At 37.8% G+C, this 20,830-nt stretch overlaps 1 protein-coding gene and 1 non-coding gene across 5 annotated transcripts in view; one reads left to right on the top strand and one right to left on the bottom strand.

The window, feature by feature from the left end:
• PLD1 (phospholipase D1) overlaps positions 1 to 20,830 on the top strand; it is a 210,283-nt gene that overhangs the window by 105,826 nt on the left and 83,627 nt on the right. For 2 of the 4 annotated variants that reach the window (XM_063621672.1, XM_063621671.1), the window contains exons 12-16: positions 4,657 to 4,738; positions 12,332 to 12,442; positions 16,106 to 16,306; positions 17,331 to 17,544; positions 18,116 to 18,229. In XM_063621672.1, coding sequence (XP_063477742.1) covers positions 4,657 to 4,738; positions 12,332 to 12,442; positions 16,106 to 16,306; positions 17,331 to 17,544; positions 18,116 to 18,229 — 722 coding nt within the window. The remainder of the gene's footprint in view (positions 1 to 4,656; positions 4,739 to 12,331; positions 12,443 to 16,105; positions 16,307 to 17,330; positions 17,545 to 18,115; positions 18,230 to 20,830) is intronic. The other 2 variants (XM_063621673.1, XM_063621674.1) reach the window with 1 other exon arrangement.
• Positions 11,455 to 11,558, bottom strand: LOC134733390 (small nucleolar RNA U13). Its single transcript, XR_010116835.1, has one exon. It is a non-coding gene; the product is annotated as a small nucleolar RNA U13 (small nucleolar RNA).

Genomic DNA, 20,830 nt, shown 5'->3' with positions numbered 1-20,830 from the left:
TTATTGTGTTCTAGAAAATTTTATTATTATATTATAAGACTCTTGAGTCTTGTTTGAATCCTGTGGAGAATGTTAGTATTTTTGTTTTAGCAGGCAATTTACCAATTTCAGTTCAGGCTTAAAGTTCCAACCAGCCTTTTATGAGTGTTGTTTTAATGTCGGTTTTGTTGCTAATGCCTTTGCGGTGCTATTCAGATCTGTCCCATATGTGTGCCACCTAGTGGCCAGTCTGGGACTTGGGTGGTGGTCCATTCCTCAGTTTAGTTCTCAGCCTCTTTGGTGTGATGTTTAGGATGAAATCCATGCATAGGCAGCTTGGAGAGTGAGCCACAAAATCAGAAACAACTTTATGGAGCTGCTTTTCTGAGCTCCTCTCCCCTGTTTTTAGTTTCCCATGGCTTCCCTTTTTAGTCTTCTAGCCAGAAAGATGGGTTTTTATTTACTGTGCTCTGCCATGTGCTTTCTCTGATGGCACCCATGTCCAGAGCCAAGCCAGGCGTATTTATATCACCATCGGAGAGGAAATTTCCGCTGCCTCAGAGGTTTTAGTAACTTTGGGCTCTCCACTGCAGCCCTGTCACTACCAGAGATCCTTTTCTTTCTCCCCAAGTCTGCACTAAAGGATTTTTGAAGTTCTCTGTGCCAATGCCTGTTCCCAAGTTTTCCCTCTAAGTCAAGGAATCAAAGGGGGAAAAATGTTAAACTTACTATTGGTTAGGTGGTACTTCAAATTCTGTTCTTTTTCTATATTGAGGCTTCCACTTATTTAGCTCTTATGTAATTTTTCTCAGCAATATTTTGTATTTTTCTATGTATAGGTCTTATACATATTTTGTTAAATTTTTCACTGAGTATGTTTTTTGATATTATTGTAAATGGTATTTTAAAATTCATTTTCCATACAGAACTAGAAATGCAGTTGATTTTTGTATATTTACCTTATAGCTTGTGACCTTGCTAAATTAATTTATTAGTGCTAGTAGCTTTTTTGTAGATTGCTTTGGATTGTCCTATAGATGATTATGTGATCTATGAATAAAGACAGTTTTACTTCTTCTGTTCTAATCTGTATGCTTTATATTTTATTTTCTTGCCTTGTTGCATTGGCTAGTATCACCAGTAAAATGTTGAATGAAAGTGGTGAGAATGAACATCTATGCCTTGTTTCTAATCTTAAGAGGAAAGCATGCAGTTTTGTTATATTATGTATGATGTTAGAGATAGATTTTTTTATAGGTACCCTTTATTACACTGAGGAAGTTTTTTTCTATTTCTAATTAGTTGGGAGTATTTATTGTTAATGGATATTGAATTTCATCATCTGCATTTGTTGAAATAATAATATTTTTCTCCTTTTTGTTGTTACTGTGGTGAATTGCATTGATTGATTTCCAACTTTTAAATCAACCTTATATCTTAGGATAATCCCACTTGATCATGATCTAGTATTATTTTTGTAACTTGCTGTGTTTTTGGTAAGTATTTTTACTTCTGTGATCATACAGGATGTTCTTTATTTTTCTTTTCTTGCATTGTCTTTATTTGGTTTTAGTATCAGGATAATGTTGACCTCATTAAATAAGATAGTAAGTGTTCATCCTTTGTTTACTGAAAGAATTTAGGTAGTACTGACATCATTTCTTTCTTAAATATTTGATAAAATTCAAATATTTAATACATTCTGTAAATATTTAATAAATTCTGTAAAGTTGGCAGAGTCCGTAGTTTTCCCTGTGGGGAAGTTTTAATTACAAATTCAGTTTTTAAATAGCTATGAAGTCAGTTTCAATTTCTTTTTATTTTCATTATGAAAATATTTTATTCAAGGAATATGTTTATTTGAATTACCACAAATATTGGCATACAGTTATTTTTAATAGTTATTATTCATTTAATATAATTTTAATGCCTCTAGGCCCTATAGTGATTCCCTGTGTTTCACTCTTTTTTTTTTTTTTTTGAGACAGGGTCTTCCTTTGTTGCCCAGGCTGAAGTGCATTGACATGATCATGGCTCACTGCAGCTTCAACCTTCTAGGTTCAAGCAATCCTCCTACCTCAGCCTCCCGAGTAGGTGGAACTACAGACATGAGCCACCATACCTGGCTAATTTTTTAAATTTTTTCGTAGAGACAGGGTCTTGCTATGTTGCCCAAGCTGGTCTCAAACTCCTGGGCTTACGCAATCCACCCAGTTTAGCCTCCCAAAGTGCTGGGATTATAGATGTGAACCCATCCTTTCAATCATTTTTTTTGTCATTTTTTTTTTAGCGTTGCTAGAAGTTCACAAATTTTATTGATATTTCAAAGAGTCAACATCTAGTTTCATTGAATTTTCTCTGTATTTTTTTAGTTTTATATTTCATCAAGTTCCACTCTTATATTTATTATTCCCCCATCTTCTTACTTTGGGTTTAATATCTTCTTTTTCTGTCTTTTAAGAAAGGAAAGTCTGATCATTAATTTTTAATTTTTTGTTTTTCTCATGTAAGCATTTAAAGTCATTAAATCTTCTAAGTGGTACACTTACTTAGAGGTACATCTTAACATCTCTGCAATCAGGATGCATCTTATGCTCTTACAGTTATAGTTGTCATGATGTTTTCTTTCTTAGTGGTACATGCAGTAACGATGCATCCTACAATCACTGGTGTCCTAGATCCAATGAAATGTAATATTAAACAGTAACTTTGTTTACAAGTAAGTAAAGATCCTTACATAATAATGCTTGCTAAGTTATAGCTGCTTTCTTCTTGCCATGCAGCCATGGTTTATACTTTTATAGCATGATATAACAAAATCTTTTTTTCTTTTTATGCGTTATCCTCAAAATTGAGGGCTCCTCGAGAGCTATCTTAAGATTCTTCAAAGTATCTAGTAGAATGCTCAGATTACAAGGGTACACGTGTTTGTGGATTAAATGAAATAAATGATGATAAAGACTTAATTGCAGAGTATAACATTAAAAGTCTCCCCCATACTGAAGCTCTTTGAGCCCATATTTAATGTACACATCAAAAAATTGCAATTGTGTAGATGTTGTTGGATATCTCTTACTTTTGATGAACTAGCAGTACACAGCAGTGCATTTTACTATTTTAAAACAGATTTCCTTTTAATGCTTCTTTGATCTTTTCTGATCAATTGCTGTGCTTTATTTGTTTGTTTGCTTGTTTGGACATAGATTACCTTTGAGTTTGTTTCCTACTCTAAATTAAATATGCAAGACTTACACTGTCCAAACTCTTCCATTTGTCTGTTTCCTTATTTATTTTACCCAATAATGTTTCCTTTAGAAACTTTATCTCTGGGTTTTTATTTTCTTTAACTGAATGAAATACAGCATAAAATTGATTTCTTTTAATCTCTTTAGCTCCTTAAAGCACTGTTGATTTCACATGCTTAGAGGACTCCCTGGGAGGGCAGTACTCCAGTGCAGAATTCCATAAGGCTTTCATCCTGACATAGTCTACCCCTGCTCCCTCAGGTCTAGCAGTTCAGTGGAGAAAGGAGTATTTTCTACGGCTTCCTTTTTCTAACGACAGGGAAGTTACATCATGTACATATTTAACTCAGAAACTAACTTTAGAACCCAGCCCCGGGGAAAAATGACTCTATTGTACTCTTAGCTGCCTTGTGAAGCTTAGCTTACTTTAGCTGCCTTATGCCTTACTGAAGGAGAAGAGCCTAGGAAAAATTTCATGTATCGGCCGACCTTCCTTCTCCCTTGTCCAGAAAGCCCCAGGTTCCCTCAGAGGCTGCTTCTTTGCATAGGAAGTCAGTGTGTCTGTGTATCCATTATAATGCTTTTAGTTTGGGGTAACAGAATGTTCAACTAAAGAGGGCTTAAACACTGGGAATTTATTTTTCACATTTAATGTTATGTCTGCAGTTGGGCAATTCTGAGGTTGGCAGAGTGGTCTAGTGATTCTGGGGTTATGGTCTTCCCCTTAGAATTTCAATATTGCTGCACCCCTGTAAGCATCATACTCCCATACAACATCCATCGTAAAGCTGGAAGTGTGGGCAGGACTTTCTCGGAGAGAGAGCGAGAGAGAGGGAGACTGAGAGAGAGCGAGAGAGAGGGAGACGGAGAGAGAGCGAAAGAGAGGGAGAGGGAGAGAGAGTAAAAGAGTGGGAGAGGGAGAGAGAGAGAGAGTGCGTGTGTTTGTGCGTGTGTTTCAGGGAGGAAAAACTTTCCCATTAAGCCCCTGTGTACCTCCTCATATATCTCATTGTTCAGGATTGTGTCACATTGTGCTCTAGCTGCACAGGAGCCTGGGAAAGCAAGTATCTAGAATATTCAGAGTCTGTGGTGGGAGAGAGGCTCTGACAGCAGGGAAGAAGTTGGAGATTGGCTGTGGGTGGGCAACCAACAGTACCTGTGTGCATATGTGTGCATGTGGGTATGAGAGACAGAGAAAAGAGAGGGGGGGAGAGAGAGAGAGAGAGAGACTAAGATCGATGTTTTGTATGGCTAAAGGCTATTTTTCCCATATGAAGTTGTACCTAGACTCATAGTAAAGCTTTGGATTACCCACCACAATGGAAGATGGTAATGGGGTTGAATTGGGCTGAAATTGCCTTTGCTTCCTATGACACAATCAGAACTTTATATTTTGTTTTGGTTACTTAAAATCTTGGTTTCATTGTTTCAGGCTGAGTCCAGAAATCTTCCTGAAACGCCCAGTGGTTGAGGGAAATCGTTGGAGGTTGGACTGCATTCTTAAACGAAAAGCAGTATGTACTTTCCCAGAAAATGCTGATATAATTTTTTAACTGTCTGTTGTCTCTGAAATGCTTTTCTTTTCAAAGCCTTTCACACGTATAACTTTTCACTTTAGAGTTTGACAAAAAGTAGGATAACTAATGTTTTCCAGTTCATTTGGTTCTATTTTTTCCTATTGCTTTTGAGTGCATAAATATTTTAGACTAATTCACAGCATGGATTATGTTAGCATCTCTAATTCTTATTTTTGAATCAGTTATGGGCAGTTAATTTTATAGGCAAAAAAATTATAATAAAATTTCATCATTGAATAATAAAAGATGAAATGGAGCATAGCATTTAATTGTATTCATTATTTTGTCATTTAAGCAAAAGAAAAACTCATCTGGAGAATGGTTTCAGCTAGATGGGGCTAATGTGGTGTAGAATAATATTAAAGGGGGAGGAGTAGTCACAGTTGGTGGTGTTTTTTCTCCAGTTTTGGTAAAGTTCATCGTAAAAATGTGAAACTGTTTCCTGTGGAGTTGACCCTGTACATTCTGGGTGAACATTGAGTGTGTGCTTTTTAGGTATAAAAAGTAAATAACTGAAGCAGTCTAGGCTCACTAATGACTGCATTCATATTTCTAGTGATTTTTTAATGTAACAGGCCCTCAACAAAATTAAATCAGTTTAAATTAAAAATAGATCTGGATTTATTATTTAGCATGTCCAAATTAGGAAGTGCTAACTTTTTGCTATTATCAGAAACTGTCTTAACCTGTTTTTTTTTTTTTTTTTTTTGAGGTGGGGTTTTGTTTTTGTTGCCCAGGCTGGAGTGCAATGGTGCGGTCTCGGCTCACTGCAACCTCTGCCTCCCAGCTTTAAGCAATTCTCCTGCCTCAGCCTCCCAAGTAGCTGGGATTACAAGTGCCCACCACTATGCCTGGCTATTTTTTTTTTTTTTTTTTGTATTTTTGTATTTTTAGTAGAGATGGGGTTTCACCATGTTGGCCAGGCTGGTCTTGAACTCTTAACCTCAGGTGATCTGCCCACCTCAGCTTCCCAAAGTGCTGGGATTACAGGCTTGAGCCACCGCTCCTGGCCAACCTTTTTTAATTCTATTATTAAACATGCTAGCAGAACGTGTAGAGCCTAAATAATTGGGGGTTAGCATTTTGTTGTTTCTCATAGCCTTCACTCATTTCTTCTTTCCTATCCTCTACATTCCACTTTTTCTTTCCCCATTCACTTTCCCCTTTTCTCTATCTTTTCCCCATGCATTTACTTGAGTATTTCTGTGGATATCCACAAATATAGTCAGACCTCACTGCTAATATTGAAAGCAAAAGAAACTGATAATATTTATTTGAAACACATTCTGCCAAACAACATCATTTTGATGGATAGTCTAGTTTGTTTCATCAATAGAATTCCAGTTACAGAATTGGACATTTTGATTCTGAAAACATTATTCATATATTTATTAAATAACTCATCATAGAGTTAATGTCTCCTATGAGCCACCTTCTACGGTAATCACTAAGAATGCCACCATGAATCGGATTTGAGCCTTGCTAATGGAGAACTTGCTGAGGGACTCATGTCTGGGGCCCAGTCCTAGCCTCACCAGACTACTTTCTACCTTTTGAATGGGCAGTAACTTTCTCTCTGTTTCTCTCAATGAAATGGCATCTTTTCCATTTTCCCTCAAGATTCTATTTTAGTACATTTTTCCAGCCTTGCATAGCAATCTGTACTAATACTAGTAAGTTTTTTGCTTATAATATTTAATCAACACCTCAATGTTTTAGATTTCAATCAATATGTATTTATTGAATGTTTTCTATGTGCAGGGCATTTGGCTAATCATATGAGGATGTACATAAATAAAAGCCATGATTCTTAAGTTGAAGGAGCTTATAAAATCTGCAGAAGTGTCAGTTGCATACAGAACAATGCCTCCATTTAGTGGCAAGAGGGAAAGCATTGGGCTTTCCCAGTGGAAAAGGTCCAGTTGGGGAGCCCCACACAACATGAAGGATGTGGGGCATTTAGGATGGACAAACATTTTTAAAAGGGAAAGAAGAACTTTCTAGGTGTGTAGTAAATGTAAACAGCAGTGCCAAAGACTTTGTCAGGCACAGTAGGGTGGTTAATCACATCTGAGTGTTAGCATAGCCAGATGGGGGATTAAGGTGGAACTGCTAGTTGCAGCTGGGATGCAGAGGCTTTGTGAGCCAAGCTAGTGGTTTGACTTTATGGGAGACAGTGGAGCAGTACTGTGCGGGGCAGGGCGGTGTGGGGAAGCAGGGGTGGTCTGATCAAAATGATGTGTCGGACCCCGTCTCTACTAAAAATACAAAAAATTAGCCGGGCATGGTGGCGGGCGCCTGTAGTCCCAGCTGCCCGAGAGGCTGAGGCAGGAGAATGGCGTGAACCCGGGAGGCAGAGCTTGCAGTAAGCCGAGATCGCGCCACTGCACTCCAGCCTGGGCAACAGAGCAAGACTCTGTTTCAAAAAAAAAAAAAAAAAAAGCCGGGCGCGGTGGCTCACGCTTGTAATTCTAGCACTTTGGGAGGCCGAGGCGGGCGGATCACGAAGTTAGGAGATCGAGACCACGGTGAAACCCCGTCTCTACTAAAAAATACAAAAAGTTAGCCGGTCGTGGTGGCGGGCGCCTGTAGTCCCAGCTACTCGGAGAGGCTGAGGCAGGAGAATGGCGTGAACCCGGAGGCGGAGCTTGCAGTGAGCCGAGATTGCGCCACTGCACTCCAGCCTGGGTGACAGAGCGAGACTCCGTCGCAAAAAAAAAAAAAAAAAAAAAAAAAAAAAAGATGTGTTGGTAAGGTGACTCTGATAGTAGAACAAACTGGGAAGAGTTCTGATTTAGAAAGCTAAAGTTTAGATCACTTGAAGATACAGTGTCTACAGGACATCTAAATTAACTTGAGAAAGCTAGTAAATGCCTCGGTAGGGCTCAGGAGGAAGATCCTGCAGGCCTGGCTTCCACCTCTTGTTTGCTGGCATGCGCTTGTTTACTGCCCTCGGCATACCTGTCTGGTTACCTTTTCTGTCTCTAGCGTGACTTCTTTTTACTTTTATGGCCCATGAACCCTGGCGAGGTCCCTCGTGAACACCATGGCCAAATAAACGTTATTGCCTGATAACAGTGCCTCATTTCCATTTCATCCACTTATTGGAGCTTGTAATTTTTAAACTATGGGTAGTGATATTTAAAATTTCCTAAAGAAACAGTAGTACAATTAAAGATTGATTTCTTGGTGGTACATTTAGCAGAGTTGCTCTTCCTTAATCTCATTCCACCATGTTATTACTTTGTTCATAAATTTTTTAACACTCGGATCACTCCAAATTGACATTTTATATGCACATAAATATGGCTTCACATAAATAATTTAGTTTCTGAAGGCCACACACTAGCTTTGCAAAGTATGAGGTTGAAACATAATATTTGTTTTTTGCATTAACAGGTCCCAGAGGTCCACAAGGTTTATTAAAATGAATGTTTTATTTTCTTCTATCTGATTGTGCAGATTTTCTAAGAGGAATTTAGGAACTGTCTCTGCCTCATAGCCAACCTACGACAAACATCTCTTATAATGGCTATTTCTTAAGAAAAAATACAGTATTTTATGCATCTGATTAATAACCAAGTTGAGCTTTTCCTATTTCTTTGGCCTTCTGATCTGCAATGCCATCATTTAAAATAATAAAAGCCAATCTTGAGAGCAGACTGTTCACAACTCAAAGAAATCAGCATCTCAGGGCTTTCCACAGTTCCGCACTTGCTATGCTAAGAGGTGAGATAAGCTGCATCATAGTTATGGCAGCCAAATCCCCACACGCAATTTTGTGTATCTCAACCTTAGAAGCTTGTGATATTTCCTATGAAACTTAGACTAATGGGAGAATTTGTCTTCAGGTTGATTTCTTTCTGTCTGAATCACAAGGCACAATGTAGAGTTGCAGTCAGTGACCAATAAAAGGGAAAGTTGTCCAGGACTGAGAAATGACAGGAATAATCACATCTCTACACAGAAAATCAAATGAGTCTTATCAAAGTGGTGGGCTACAGTGGCTTGCAGGGAAGGTATCTTCAGCTTCAGAAATGTGCTTCAAACAAAATTGGTTTTTAAAAAAGGCACATGAGCTTTTGCACTCTTATATCCCAATGCTGCCTGCTTTTAAACGGTGAGGAAGTGATTTCTTTATATCCTTTACTTTCCATTTTCTTAATATATTATTGTATTGGGGAAGTCCTTGGCAAGTGGCAAAAACATTAGTGAGCATCCTGGGTTGGGGGTGGGGTGGGCTAAACTGTCTTCAGGCAGTGGACACACTTGGCTGCATTGAGAAAATATTGTCACTATGCTACCTTGAGCAATCGGAGGAAAAGTTGGCTAAGAAACAGTCACTGATTTCCACTATAAAAATTTTCATTGTCTTCCCATGTATTTTGAATATCTAAAGCTCCTAAAAATTTCTACCATTTATAGTGTTATGTCTGCTCTACTTGACAAAAAACTAATTAGAAAAGAGGACAGAACTTTCATCTTTTAAAAGTCATGTTTTATGAAATTTATTCTATGGAAACTTTGGGTTAGCTGAGTTCACCAGAGATAAGAAACAATGCATTGCATAGGCAACTCCAGGCCATATGTTTTTCTACTTCTCCTATTAATAATTTCCGTCCCTTTCTCTAAGTAAAAAGTAATTTCCCCAAGGGTATTTAAAGGCACTAGGCACTAAAGCATGGGATGTTTTGAAAGTGTATTTTTTAAATTGCAGAATTAACATCATCAGGTTTTTTTTTTCCTTTGGCTTTCATTTTGCAGAAATATTTCCCACATTTTGTATAAGCCTGCACTATAACAACCTGGAAAATGCCTTCATCCGCAAGGAATGATTCATTCTCCTTTGCCCTTTTTGGCTAGAGTTTATAATAGTCAATACCTTGACCAAAAGAAGAAGAATGCATTGCTTTATTATCACAGGAATCTTGTCACTAATTAACTATTTATTGTGGCTATAGGTGTAGGTAAATAATTATAAACCACATACAAATGAACTTTCTATATTTAATTGCTTCCTCATTAGTCATTTGTCTTTAAGCTAGAAAGACAAAGTCTCTACCCTATTTCCTTTAGAATTATTTCAGTGAGAAAAGACAGTATAGAAGAAAATGTCAGGTATTAATAAATGGAGAGTAGTAATGTAATCCATTAGTGTTAATATCTCTATTATTTCAAAAATCCATTAGTTATGCAGGTAAGTGGAAAACTGTAGGACTCAGGCCAAGTTCCTAATTTGCAACTACTGCTCTTCATGAGTAATAATGTCTTAAGCCTAAAAAGCAGAATTTCATCTGCTTAAAATAAATGGGTCATGATGAAGAATGTCAGCTGTAATGGTCTACTATTTAGGTTGAAATTTTGGGTTTTACCCTTTGTCTTATATCTTTTAGTGAGAGGCCTTTTTTTTTTCGTAACCATTATTCAGTGCCGAATTCTAAAATATTCAAATACCAAAAATAGACCTGAACAGTAGAGGAGAAAAATAAAATAATCTCATAATTTTCCTTTAGAGCCCTTCATCAGTGGTTAATTACAGAGCACTCTCTGGCCAGACCATTAAAATTAATCTGTTCACTTTCTGCCTACACTTTTACTTCTTTACTGAACTATGTATTTATATTCTTGATTGTAATAGTACTTGCATAATTATAATAAGTAATTAGCAAGTGCTAAAAGCCAGCTGTTAACCAGAGAAATAGAATGACATATGTATTCTTCTTGATCCTGCTTTTTTTTAGAGCAAGAATGAGTCTTCTCCTAGTACTCAAATCTTGTTTATGCACACCGGAATGTAAATCTAGTGTGCACCTCCAGAAATACATACACCTTTAAGATATTACTAACACCATGAAAGATAGGGTGTTAGTATTTTGAAGTGATGTGTTATTATAAGGAACTTAGGGTCCAAAACGTGCTTTTTAGTATTGAGAGAACAATATTACAGAAATGTTTATGTGTTTGGTTTGCTCTAAGATTTTGTATCTTGTGATCTAGAACCTAAAAATATTAACTCCTATGTTATATTAGATTATATAGCATTACAAAAATTTTTAGTTCTTGTAAAGTAGGAGTGTTCAACCCAGTAAGATATCTTAAAGATTTTTATTCAAGTTTCCCTTATAAACAATGACTAATCACCATGAAATCTTAATATAAACTGTAACAAAATTATTTTTTATTATGGTTTATTAAATACACATGCATCTGTAATATTCTAGGAAGTATTATTGAAAAATTCTTACCTTTAATCTCTACGATATTAAATGCCAGGTGTCATTTAGATACATAATCCAGTATGTATGCAAAATGTTTCAGAATGCTTTCAGAGCTGCTGGGTGCAAATAATACAAATTAAAATGGTGCAAACTGTACAAAAATAAGGAGGATTCAAGCCTAAAAAGTAAAAAAAGCGATCCACAAGGTGGGGGTGAATAAGCCACAGTTTCCTGGAGGTAATACATTCTGAACTGTACATTGGAGGGGGATCCATGAGTGGGCACGCAGAAGGCGAGGAGCATTCCAGTGAGGGGCAGTTTAGCCTAGCCTGAAAGCCTGTCACCAACCAGAACTAGAATGGAAAATACCAGTGTTTTTCTATACTATTAGCTATTGGACCTGGACTTTTGGTTTTTGTTTAAATATTTTTTTCAGATGAGATGGGTAATGTGCAGACGTCGTGAGAAGGTTCGAGTGTGGCACATCTCACACTTGTGCGTGAACACACAATCATCATGCTCGTGAACTACAAAAGGATTGGACATTGTCTTTTTGATTATTAATATTATTAAATAATTGTATTATTTGTATAGCATGTTAGCATGTACAAGGCACTTTTGATTTAATTTGACTCAATTAAATAGGCCACAGTGGCCTTGTCTATTTTCTTTTAGATACAAGGTCTAAGGAAGGATGAATCAATTTAATTTGGGTGTCCATTTTATACTAAAGTTTTTAATGTTTTGGATCTTTAATGAGTTATTGATTCTTTCTTGATATGACGAGTTGTAAGAATGGAAGGGAGATAGATTTTTATTTTTAATATTTGTGTCTCAATATACACGCTTATGTGTCACTTCCTTGTATTGCCTTTTTCATTAAAATTTTATCTTACTTGTTTATAAAAGAAGTTAGAAAGTACAGTGCAGGCCAGGTGTGGTGGCTCATGCCTGTAATCCCAGCACTTTGAGTGGCTGAGGCGGGTGGATCACTTGAGGTCAGGAATTTGAGACCAGCCTGGCCAACATGGCAAAATCCTGTGTCTACTAAAAATACAAAAATTAACCGGGCATGGTGGCATGCGCCTGTAATTCCAGCTACTTAGGAGGCTGAGGCATGAAAATTGCTTGAACCTGGGAGGTGGAGGTTGCAGTGAGCCGAGATTGCACCACTGCACTCCAGGCTGGGTGACAGAGTGAGACTCTGAAAAAAAAAAAGAAAGAAAGAAAGTACAGTGCAAGGGAAAAATAAAATGAATTGTAACTTCCCTCCAGAGATACTCATTCCTCCATCTCTTTTCTCCTGTGACAGCAACAAGGAGTGAGGATCTTCATAATGCTCTACAAAGAGGTGGAACTCGCTCTTGGCATCAACAGTGAATACACCAAGAGGACTTTGATGCGCCTACATCCCAACATTAAGGTACTCAGGTTCATCTTGATAACCAATGTTTCTTTATTCTATAGGATTTTTTCAGGTATGTTTTGTTCTGGGCAGTAATAACCTATAGAATTCCCAAATGTATATTTGATCAAATAGCATTGTGTCCTCAGAAATAAAGCAAAATACTATACTTTCTTATCTTCCCTACATTGATGGGGGTAAGCAGATCTCACATTTCTGCTTCTCTGACTCTGATAATTGAAAGTGAGAGTTTAGACACGAACATGCTTCCTGCAGTTGTTTTGATATTCATGAGCTCTGTCAAGTTCTCACACTTCTCATTAAGATTATCCTGGAAGCTCTTAGATATGATCTCCCTGTGACATTCCCTGATCACTGATAGCAGCAAAGAGATCTCCTCTAGGATTTAAAATGCCTTAAAAAATCAATGACACGGCTGGGCGCGGTGGCTCACGCTTGTAATCCCAGCACTTTGGGAGGCCGAGGCGGGCGGATCACGAGGTCAGGAGATCGAGACCACGGTGAAACCCCGTCTCTACTAAAAAGACAAAAAATTAGCCGGGCGTGGTGGCGGGCGCCTGTAGTCCCAGCTACTGGGAGAGGCTGAGGCAGGAGAATGGCGTGAACCCAGGAGGCGGAGCTTGCAGTGAGCCGAGATTGCGCCACTGCACTCCAGCCTGGATGAAAAAGCAAGACTCCGTCTCAAGGAAAAAAAAAAAAAAAAAAAAAAAAAAATCAATGACACCTAGTATAAAATACTAATAAAGTAAATAAACATGAAAAGCAATTTGAAAAAGTTCTTTGATATTTTGCCAAATACCTAAAACCCAGTCATTGAGGTACATCAAGACATAATGAATTAACAAACCTCCAGCAGGCTTAAAATATGTAATAATTGTATGTTTCACTTGGTTAGAAAAAAGGAAAGTGTTTTCTCCCAGAGAATGATTTATTAGGTTGCATAATTTATATATATTATTTATTCATTCACCAAATTTCTATCAAGTACCCACTAAAGATGTAATTTTGCAACACCAACAACTGGGAGGAAAGAGCTGTTAAAGGAGCAGAGATTTGTATGTTACTGAAGTTAAACTGGTATAAATACAAATTAGAGTGTTACAACTTTAAGATGTTACATTTAACTGCAAAGAAAATAGCAATTAAATATATAGCTACTTAACAAAAAGAAATGAGAAAGGAATTTAAACATGACACCACAAAAAATCAACTAAACAAAACAAGACAGTAATGCAGGAAATGAGAGACAAAAAAGCTGTAAGACATGTAGTAGAAAATAGTAACAAAATTACAGAAGTATCTTACAAATAATTACTTTAAATGTAAATGTATTGACCCCTCTAATCAAAAAACAGAGATTGGTAGACTGGATTTTAAGAAAACATGATCCAACTATATGGTCTCTACAAGAGACTCACTCTAGATGCAAAGACACAAATAGGTTGAAAATGAAAGGATGGAAAGGATATTTCACACAAATAGTAACCAAAAAAGAGCAAGAGTGGCTAAACTAGTATCAGACAAAATAGACTTTAAATCAAAACATGATTGCAAGAGACAAAGAAGGATGTTATACATTAATAAAAGGTTCAATGCAGAAAGATATAAAAATTATACATATTTATGTACCTAATAACAGATCGTCGAAATATATGATTAAAAGGAGAAAAAGACAGTCTATGGTAATAGTTGGAGACATCAACATCTCACTCTCAGTAATGGTTAGAGCAACCAGACAGAAGATAAGTAAGAAAACGGAGGACTTGAACGCACAGTAAACCAACTGGATCCAATGGACATACAGAGCTTTCTACCCAACAACAGCAGGATACACACTAGAAAGTTCACAAATTTGTGGAAATTAAATAACACACGGTTAAACAAGCAATGATCAAACAAAAATTCACAAGGGAAAGAGAAAATACTTAGAGACAAATGAAAATGAAACAACATACCAAAATTATGGGACACAGAGAAAGCAGTGCAAAGGGGGGAAATTTACAGCTATACTTGCAAAAAGAAGAAAAGTCTCAAAATAACAACCTAACTTTACAGTTTAAGGAACTAGAAAAAGAAGAACAAACTCAACCTAAAACTACCAGAAGGAAGGAAATAAAGATTGGAGCAGTGAGAAATAAAACCAGAGGATAGAAAAATAATACAGAAAATCAATGAAACCAAGTTGGTTTTTTGAAAAGATAAAATCAACAAACCTTTAGCTTGGTGGGCTAAGAAAAAAAAGACTCAAGTTACTAAAATCAGAAATGAAAGTAGAGACATTACTACCAATTCTACAGAAATAAAAATGATTCTAAGATATTACTGTAAGCAATTCGATAACCTAGAGGAAATGTACAAGTTCCTAGAAATAAGAAACCTACCAAGACTACATCATGAAGAAATAGAAAACCTAAATAGACCTTTAACTGGTAAGGAGATTGATCAGTAATTAAAAATCTCCCCCAGATGAAAAGCCAGGGACCTGGTGAATTCTACCAAACATTTAATGAGGAATTACCACCAATCTTTCCCAAGCTTTTTCAAAAATTGAGGAGAAGAGAAGACTCCCTAACTCATTACCCTGATACCACTGAATTGTACACTTAAAAATGGTTAAGATGGTAAATTTTATGTTATGTTTATTTTACTACAATTTTTTAAAAAAGTGTTATTAAGAAAACAGTAAGGCCGGGTATGGTGGCCAGGTATGGTGGCTCACGCATGTAGTCCCAGCACTTTGGGAAGCTGAGGTGGGAGGGTGGCTGGAGGCCAGGAGTTCAAAACCAGCATCGGCAATATAACAAGACACCCATATCTACAAAAAACAAAAAGATTAGCCAGGTATGGTGGTACACGTCTATAGTCCCAGCTACTCAGGAGGCTGAGGCAGAAGCATCGTTTGAGCTGAGGAGTTCAAGGCTGCAGTGAGCTATGATCACACATCTACACTCCAGCCTCAGCGAGAGTGAGACTCTGTGAAAGAAAGAAAGAAATAGGAAGGAAGGAAGGAAGGGAGAAAGAAAGAGAAAGAGGAAGGAAGGAAGGAAGGAAAGAAGGAAGGAAAGGAAGGAAGGAAAGAAGAAAGTAGTTGCCAAAGCTTTTGTAATCTTTTTACCTAAAGGCAAATGAAAATGAGATAGGTCAGACTGGGATAATTTTGAAAGCAAGAGGTTACTAACTTCTCAAGGTACCTTTTAAATAAAGAGCTGCCAAAATATCTATATGCCTATATTCATATGCTTAGTATTTCAATTCAATGACTGGTAAAATATCAATATAATTCATTACACATTTTTCCAGAGATAAATAGTAGTTAAATATTTTTAGCTTTTTTTTTAGTACCAAATTTAACATAATGCTTACATGGGGAAGGGAACCAGCTTTCAAATTGAGCTGACTGTTTTCTAATGTATTGCCAGACCTCAAGCTAAATGGCGGCTGCCCCAAAATATAGTATATGGGCATGGGAGCCTGAAGAGTAAATAGGAGTCTTTTTTTTTTGCTAAATGCTGAGAATAAAATTTTTCTTTGGTGTATACGTTGTATGGTTTGGTATTTGAATTATAGAAAATACTTTTCAGGGAGAACACAGACCTATTTCATTATGACAGGAAGGACATTTCAAAAGCATGTTATCAGTGGGGATTATTCCCTCTCAAGGTGATGAGACACCCGGATCATGTGTCATCCACCGTCTATTTGTGGGCTCACCACGAGAAGCTTGTCATCATTGACCAATCGGTGGCCTTTGTGGGAGGGATTGACTTGGCCTATGGAAGGTGGGACGACAACGAGCACAGACTCACAGATGTCGGCAGTGTGAAGCGGGTCACTTCAGGACCATCTCTGGGTTCCCTCCCAGTAAGTATATTTAACCTTTATGGAAATGTATAACACGAACATAATTTGTATAAGTTTGTATTAGTATCATGACTGACTGATTCATTGGATAAGAGATGGTGTCTCCTTGGAGGGGAAAAGAACATTAAGTCAATCATGAGACAGACCTGGTTTCAAATACCAGCCTCCCCACCTGGCTAGCTGTAACTTAGCATTGCTGAGTCTGTTCTTCTCTTGTAAGAAAAGAAAACAGATTCAGTGGAATTTTGGCTGTCTCATATTCAGCTTTGTTTTCCATTTAAATTAAGATTTATTTTTTATTCAGAAATAAGATTCATAAACAAAAATATGTGGCAGTTGAGATTTAGGTAGTAAAAAGCCTTAAGTATCTGCCACAGTTTTTGGAAAGTTCCTACTTAAAGATATACAAAATCAGGATAGGTCAGTCTGGGGTCATTTAGAGGGAATTTGAGCCAGAAGTGAATAACTTCCCAAAGTGCCTTTTAAATAGAGCTGCCAAAATATCTGTATGTGTATATCAATCTGCTTGCTATTTCAACTAAATGGCTGCCAGAATATGAATACACTTATTAAAAAATTTGATGGGCTTCATCTTATTTACTGCTGGAAAATAGTGCAAAATTTATGCAAAAATAGCAATTTAGTGCATAGGGAATAGGGAAAATGATTGACAGAGGAAGACTTGCTTACTTAATGTTTATCAAAGGAACAAGTTCTGGAGCTCAACACTGAATGTAACCCATGCAATTATATTTGAGATTAAAAGTTTAATTGGAGGGAAATTTCAAGAATTTGGCCTACTGAAAGAAGAACCATAGCAGAACTCCTCATATTCCTTTGGTAGTTTTTAAACAGTTCACAAGAATCCACCACTACCCTATGGCTGACCTCAGACATTATTGCATGTCTGTTATAGAACCTCCATCATTTGTAAACTTTATACTTCAGCCCTACTTGAATTAAAGAACCACATTGCAGCATGTCTTATGCAGTGTCTTTTTTAAAAAAAAAATAATTTTCTCAGCCTGCCACAACAGAGTCTATGGAATCCTTAAGACTCAAAGATAAAAATGAGCCTGATCAAAACCTACCCATCCAGAAGAGTGTTGATGATGTGGATTCAAAACTGAAAGGAATAGGAAAGCCAAGAAAGTTCTCCAAATTTAGTCTCTACAAGCAGCTCCACAGGCACCACCTGCACAACGGAGATAGCATCAGCAGCATTGACAGCAGCTCCAGTAAGTCATGGCCTTGGCTAGAATTTATCTTTACCCACTGTTCTTCCATAGCCGGACACTATATACCTGTTTTTAAAATCTGTCTTTCTGTAATGGAGTAGAATGAGCAATGTTGAGAGGTCGCTATATCATTCTATTCAACCTCATGCCATTTGGTGGCTTTGTTTGCCTCATTTTAGAACAGATTTATTGTTTTATCCACACAAAAGTCATAACGACCACGATTACCGCTTCTAATGGTAGCAGAATGACAAAGGGTTTCTAAAATACGCTAAGCCATAAAAGAAAAAGGTATTAGATGTACTTTATAAACTTTTCTTAGAAGAAATTACATTTATCTTCCTATCCAGAAATATGTCAAGCTTATATCGTCAAACATCAGACTTTCTACATCTTGTAAATTTACTATTCCTTTGAAATCCATCTTAAAGCCCTACAATTTTCTGTTGCACAGAATCTTATGACTGATGTTATAGCCCTGCCTGGTTTTAAAAATGATCAGCTTTGCTTTCTAGTTTAGAAAATTTGATATCTGTATTTTTTTGTAAAAAAAAATTCTCAATTTCTCTAGGTTATTTTAATCATTATAGAAGTCATCACAATTTAATCCATGGTTTAAAACCCCACTTCAAACTCTTTCGCCCGTCCAGTGAGTCTGAGCAAGGACTCACTAGACCTAATGCTGGTAAGTGATTTGTGAAGTGGCAGAACTCCCTTAGGCTTGAGCTTTGGTTGTGTTGTCTGCTGCATGGGCATAGTGAATGTGTTTCCAGATTGGCTTTCTGTTTGCAGTTTTTATGCTACGTATATTATTGAGAGCCTGCTCTGTGCAAAGCATTCTGTAGTATCCAAGATCCCTACTCCCTAAGAACTTACAGCAGCAAAAACAACACAGACCTAATAAGAGAAAATGCATGGCACATGCAATTCAATAGTGTCGTGGAAGTTCTATGGAAGGAGGGAGGAATTCCTCTCTGATGATGCAGAAAGACTTTTTGAGGAGGGGACATTTAGGTTAGGCCTGGAAGTAATTTAATTGGGGTAGATGATAGGAAGTCATTGCAAGTGAGGGAGGTGAGTTGAGCAAAGGTGCTGGAATGGGAAAGCACCAACTGCTTTCAAATCGTGTAAAATGCATTATTTAGCTAAGATGCAGTTTTTGTTTTTTTTGTTTTTTGTTTTTTGTTTTTTGAGACAGGGTCTCGCTCTGTCACCCAGGCTAGAGTACAGTGGCGCGATCTCGGCTCACTGCAAGCTTCGCCTCCCGGGTTCACACCATTCTCCTGCCTCAGCCTCCCGAGTAGCTGGGACTACAGGCGTCCGCCACCACACCTGGCCAATTTTTTGTATTTTTTAGTAGAGACGGGGTTTCACCGTGTTAGCCAGGATGGTCTTGATCTCCTGACCTCATGATCCACCCACCTTAGCCTCCCAAAGTGCTGGGATTACAGGTGTAAGCCACCGCGCCTGGCCTAAGATGCAGTTTTTGATATAAGACTAGGAAGATATATGACATTCACATTTGGGAGTTGGAATTTTATTTGGTTAAAAATCTTTTTTTTTTTTTTTTTTTTGAAATAGAGTCTTGCTCTGTTACCCAGGCTGCAGTGCAGTAGGGCCATCTCGGCTCACTGCAACCTCTGCCTCACAGGTTTTAGCGATTCTCCTGCCTCAGCCTCCTGAGCAGCTGGGATTACAGGTGTGCATGACCGTGCCTGGCTAATTTTTGTACTTTTAGTAGAAATGGGGTTTTGCCATGTTGGCCAGGCTTGTGTTGAACCCCTGACCTCAAGCGATCCATCTGCCTCAGCCTCCCAAAGTGCTGGGATTACAGGTGTGAGCCACCACTCCTGGCCAGTTAAAAATCTTGAAGGCCTTTGGGTGGATGTGCCATGCTGTGTGAATTTTCAGAAATTGTAATCTGATAGCCTTTGGTAAGAAGATACTCCAGATACTTGAGGAATTAATGAATGACTAATGAGTTTAACTTGTGATGAGAATAAAGAAGGATTTGGCCGCTGGTCAGATATGGGGATAAGTAATCATCATAATAAATGACACTAGTAAAATCATAAGCTAACATTTATTTTGCGCAGACTCTATCCATCACTGCCCTGAGTACTTGCAGTGCTTGGTGGTAGTATTGTCATCTCCTTTTTACAGATGAAGAAACTCAGGGTTAGAGATGATACATGACCTGCCCAATTTATCATCCTCCCAGTGCCCATGATTAAGACTTGTGATTTAGCAGAAATGAAGATTACTATTTATGCTTTTTTGGCTAGAACCTAAGGCCAGGGCTCTCATGTACTGTTTAGCAGATGAGAGTTACAGTTTAGCACACATGCCTGAAGGTGAGTCACCTGTGGCTTGCAGGTGCTAATGAACCTGAAAAATTATGCTGGACTTTGAGTAATGATTCCCAGCATTCTTTCATCTGGGGCAGGAGTGTCCAGTCTTTTGGCTTCCCTGGACCACATTGGAAGAAGAATTGTCTTGGGCCACACATAAAATATACTAACAATAATGATAGCTGATGAGCTAAAAAAAAGTTGCAAAAAAAAATTACAACGTTTAAGAAAGTTTGTGAATTCGTGTTGGGCCACATTCAAAGCCATCCCGGGCCACATGTGGCCCACAGGCTGTGGGTTGGACAGGCTTGGTCCAGCTACCCTGCATTTTAAAAAATGCAATAATCAACTACACACAATGAACTAAAACTTCAATGTAACTGTTAAATAAATTTGTGTTTATAAATCATAACAGCTTCGATATACATTTAAAAATGGAGAAGAGGCCAGGTGCGGTGACTCACACCTATAATCCCAGCAATTTGGGAGGCCGAGGCTGGAGGATTGCTTGAGCCCAGGAATTCAAGACCATCTTTGGCAACATAGTGAAACCCCCTCTCTACAAAAAATTAGCCGAGTGCGGTGCCATGCATCTGTCATCCCAGCTTTTCCGGAAGCTGAGGTGGGAGAATTGCTGGAGCCTGGAAGGCAGAGGTTGCAGTGAGCTGAGATCATGCCACTGCACTCCAGCCTGGGTGACAGAGGGAGACCCTCTCTCACACACACAGAAACAATTTTTAAATTTTTAAAAAATAAAAATAAAAATAAAAATGGAGAAGAACAAATATGGGGAGACATATATTTATTTAGCATACATCTAGTTCTGAATGTGTGTGTGGATTCAGGGACAACTCCCAGTAATTCCTGTGCATGACAAAGCTTCAAAGTCCTGGGAAGTAGGAGGCCTCTGGGAAATCCAAGAAGCCAGATCAAGA

Source organism: Symphalangus syndactylus, chromosome 17 (assembly GCF_028878055.3).
Source record: "Symphalangus syndactylus isolate Jambi chromosome 17, NHGRI_mSymSyn1-v2.1_pri, whole genome shotgun sequence".
NCBI classification, from domain to species: domain Eukaryota; kingdom Metazoa; phylum Chordata; class Mammalia; order Primates; family Hylobatidae; genus Symphalangus; species Symphalangus syndactylus.
Note: the sequence above shows the minus strand (reverse complement) of the source record. Positions and strands in the feature narration are given on the sequence as shown.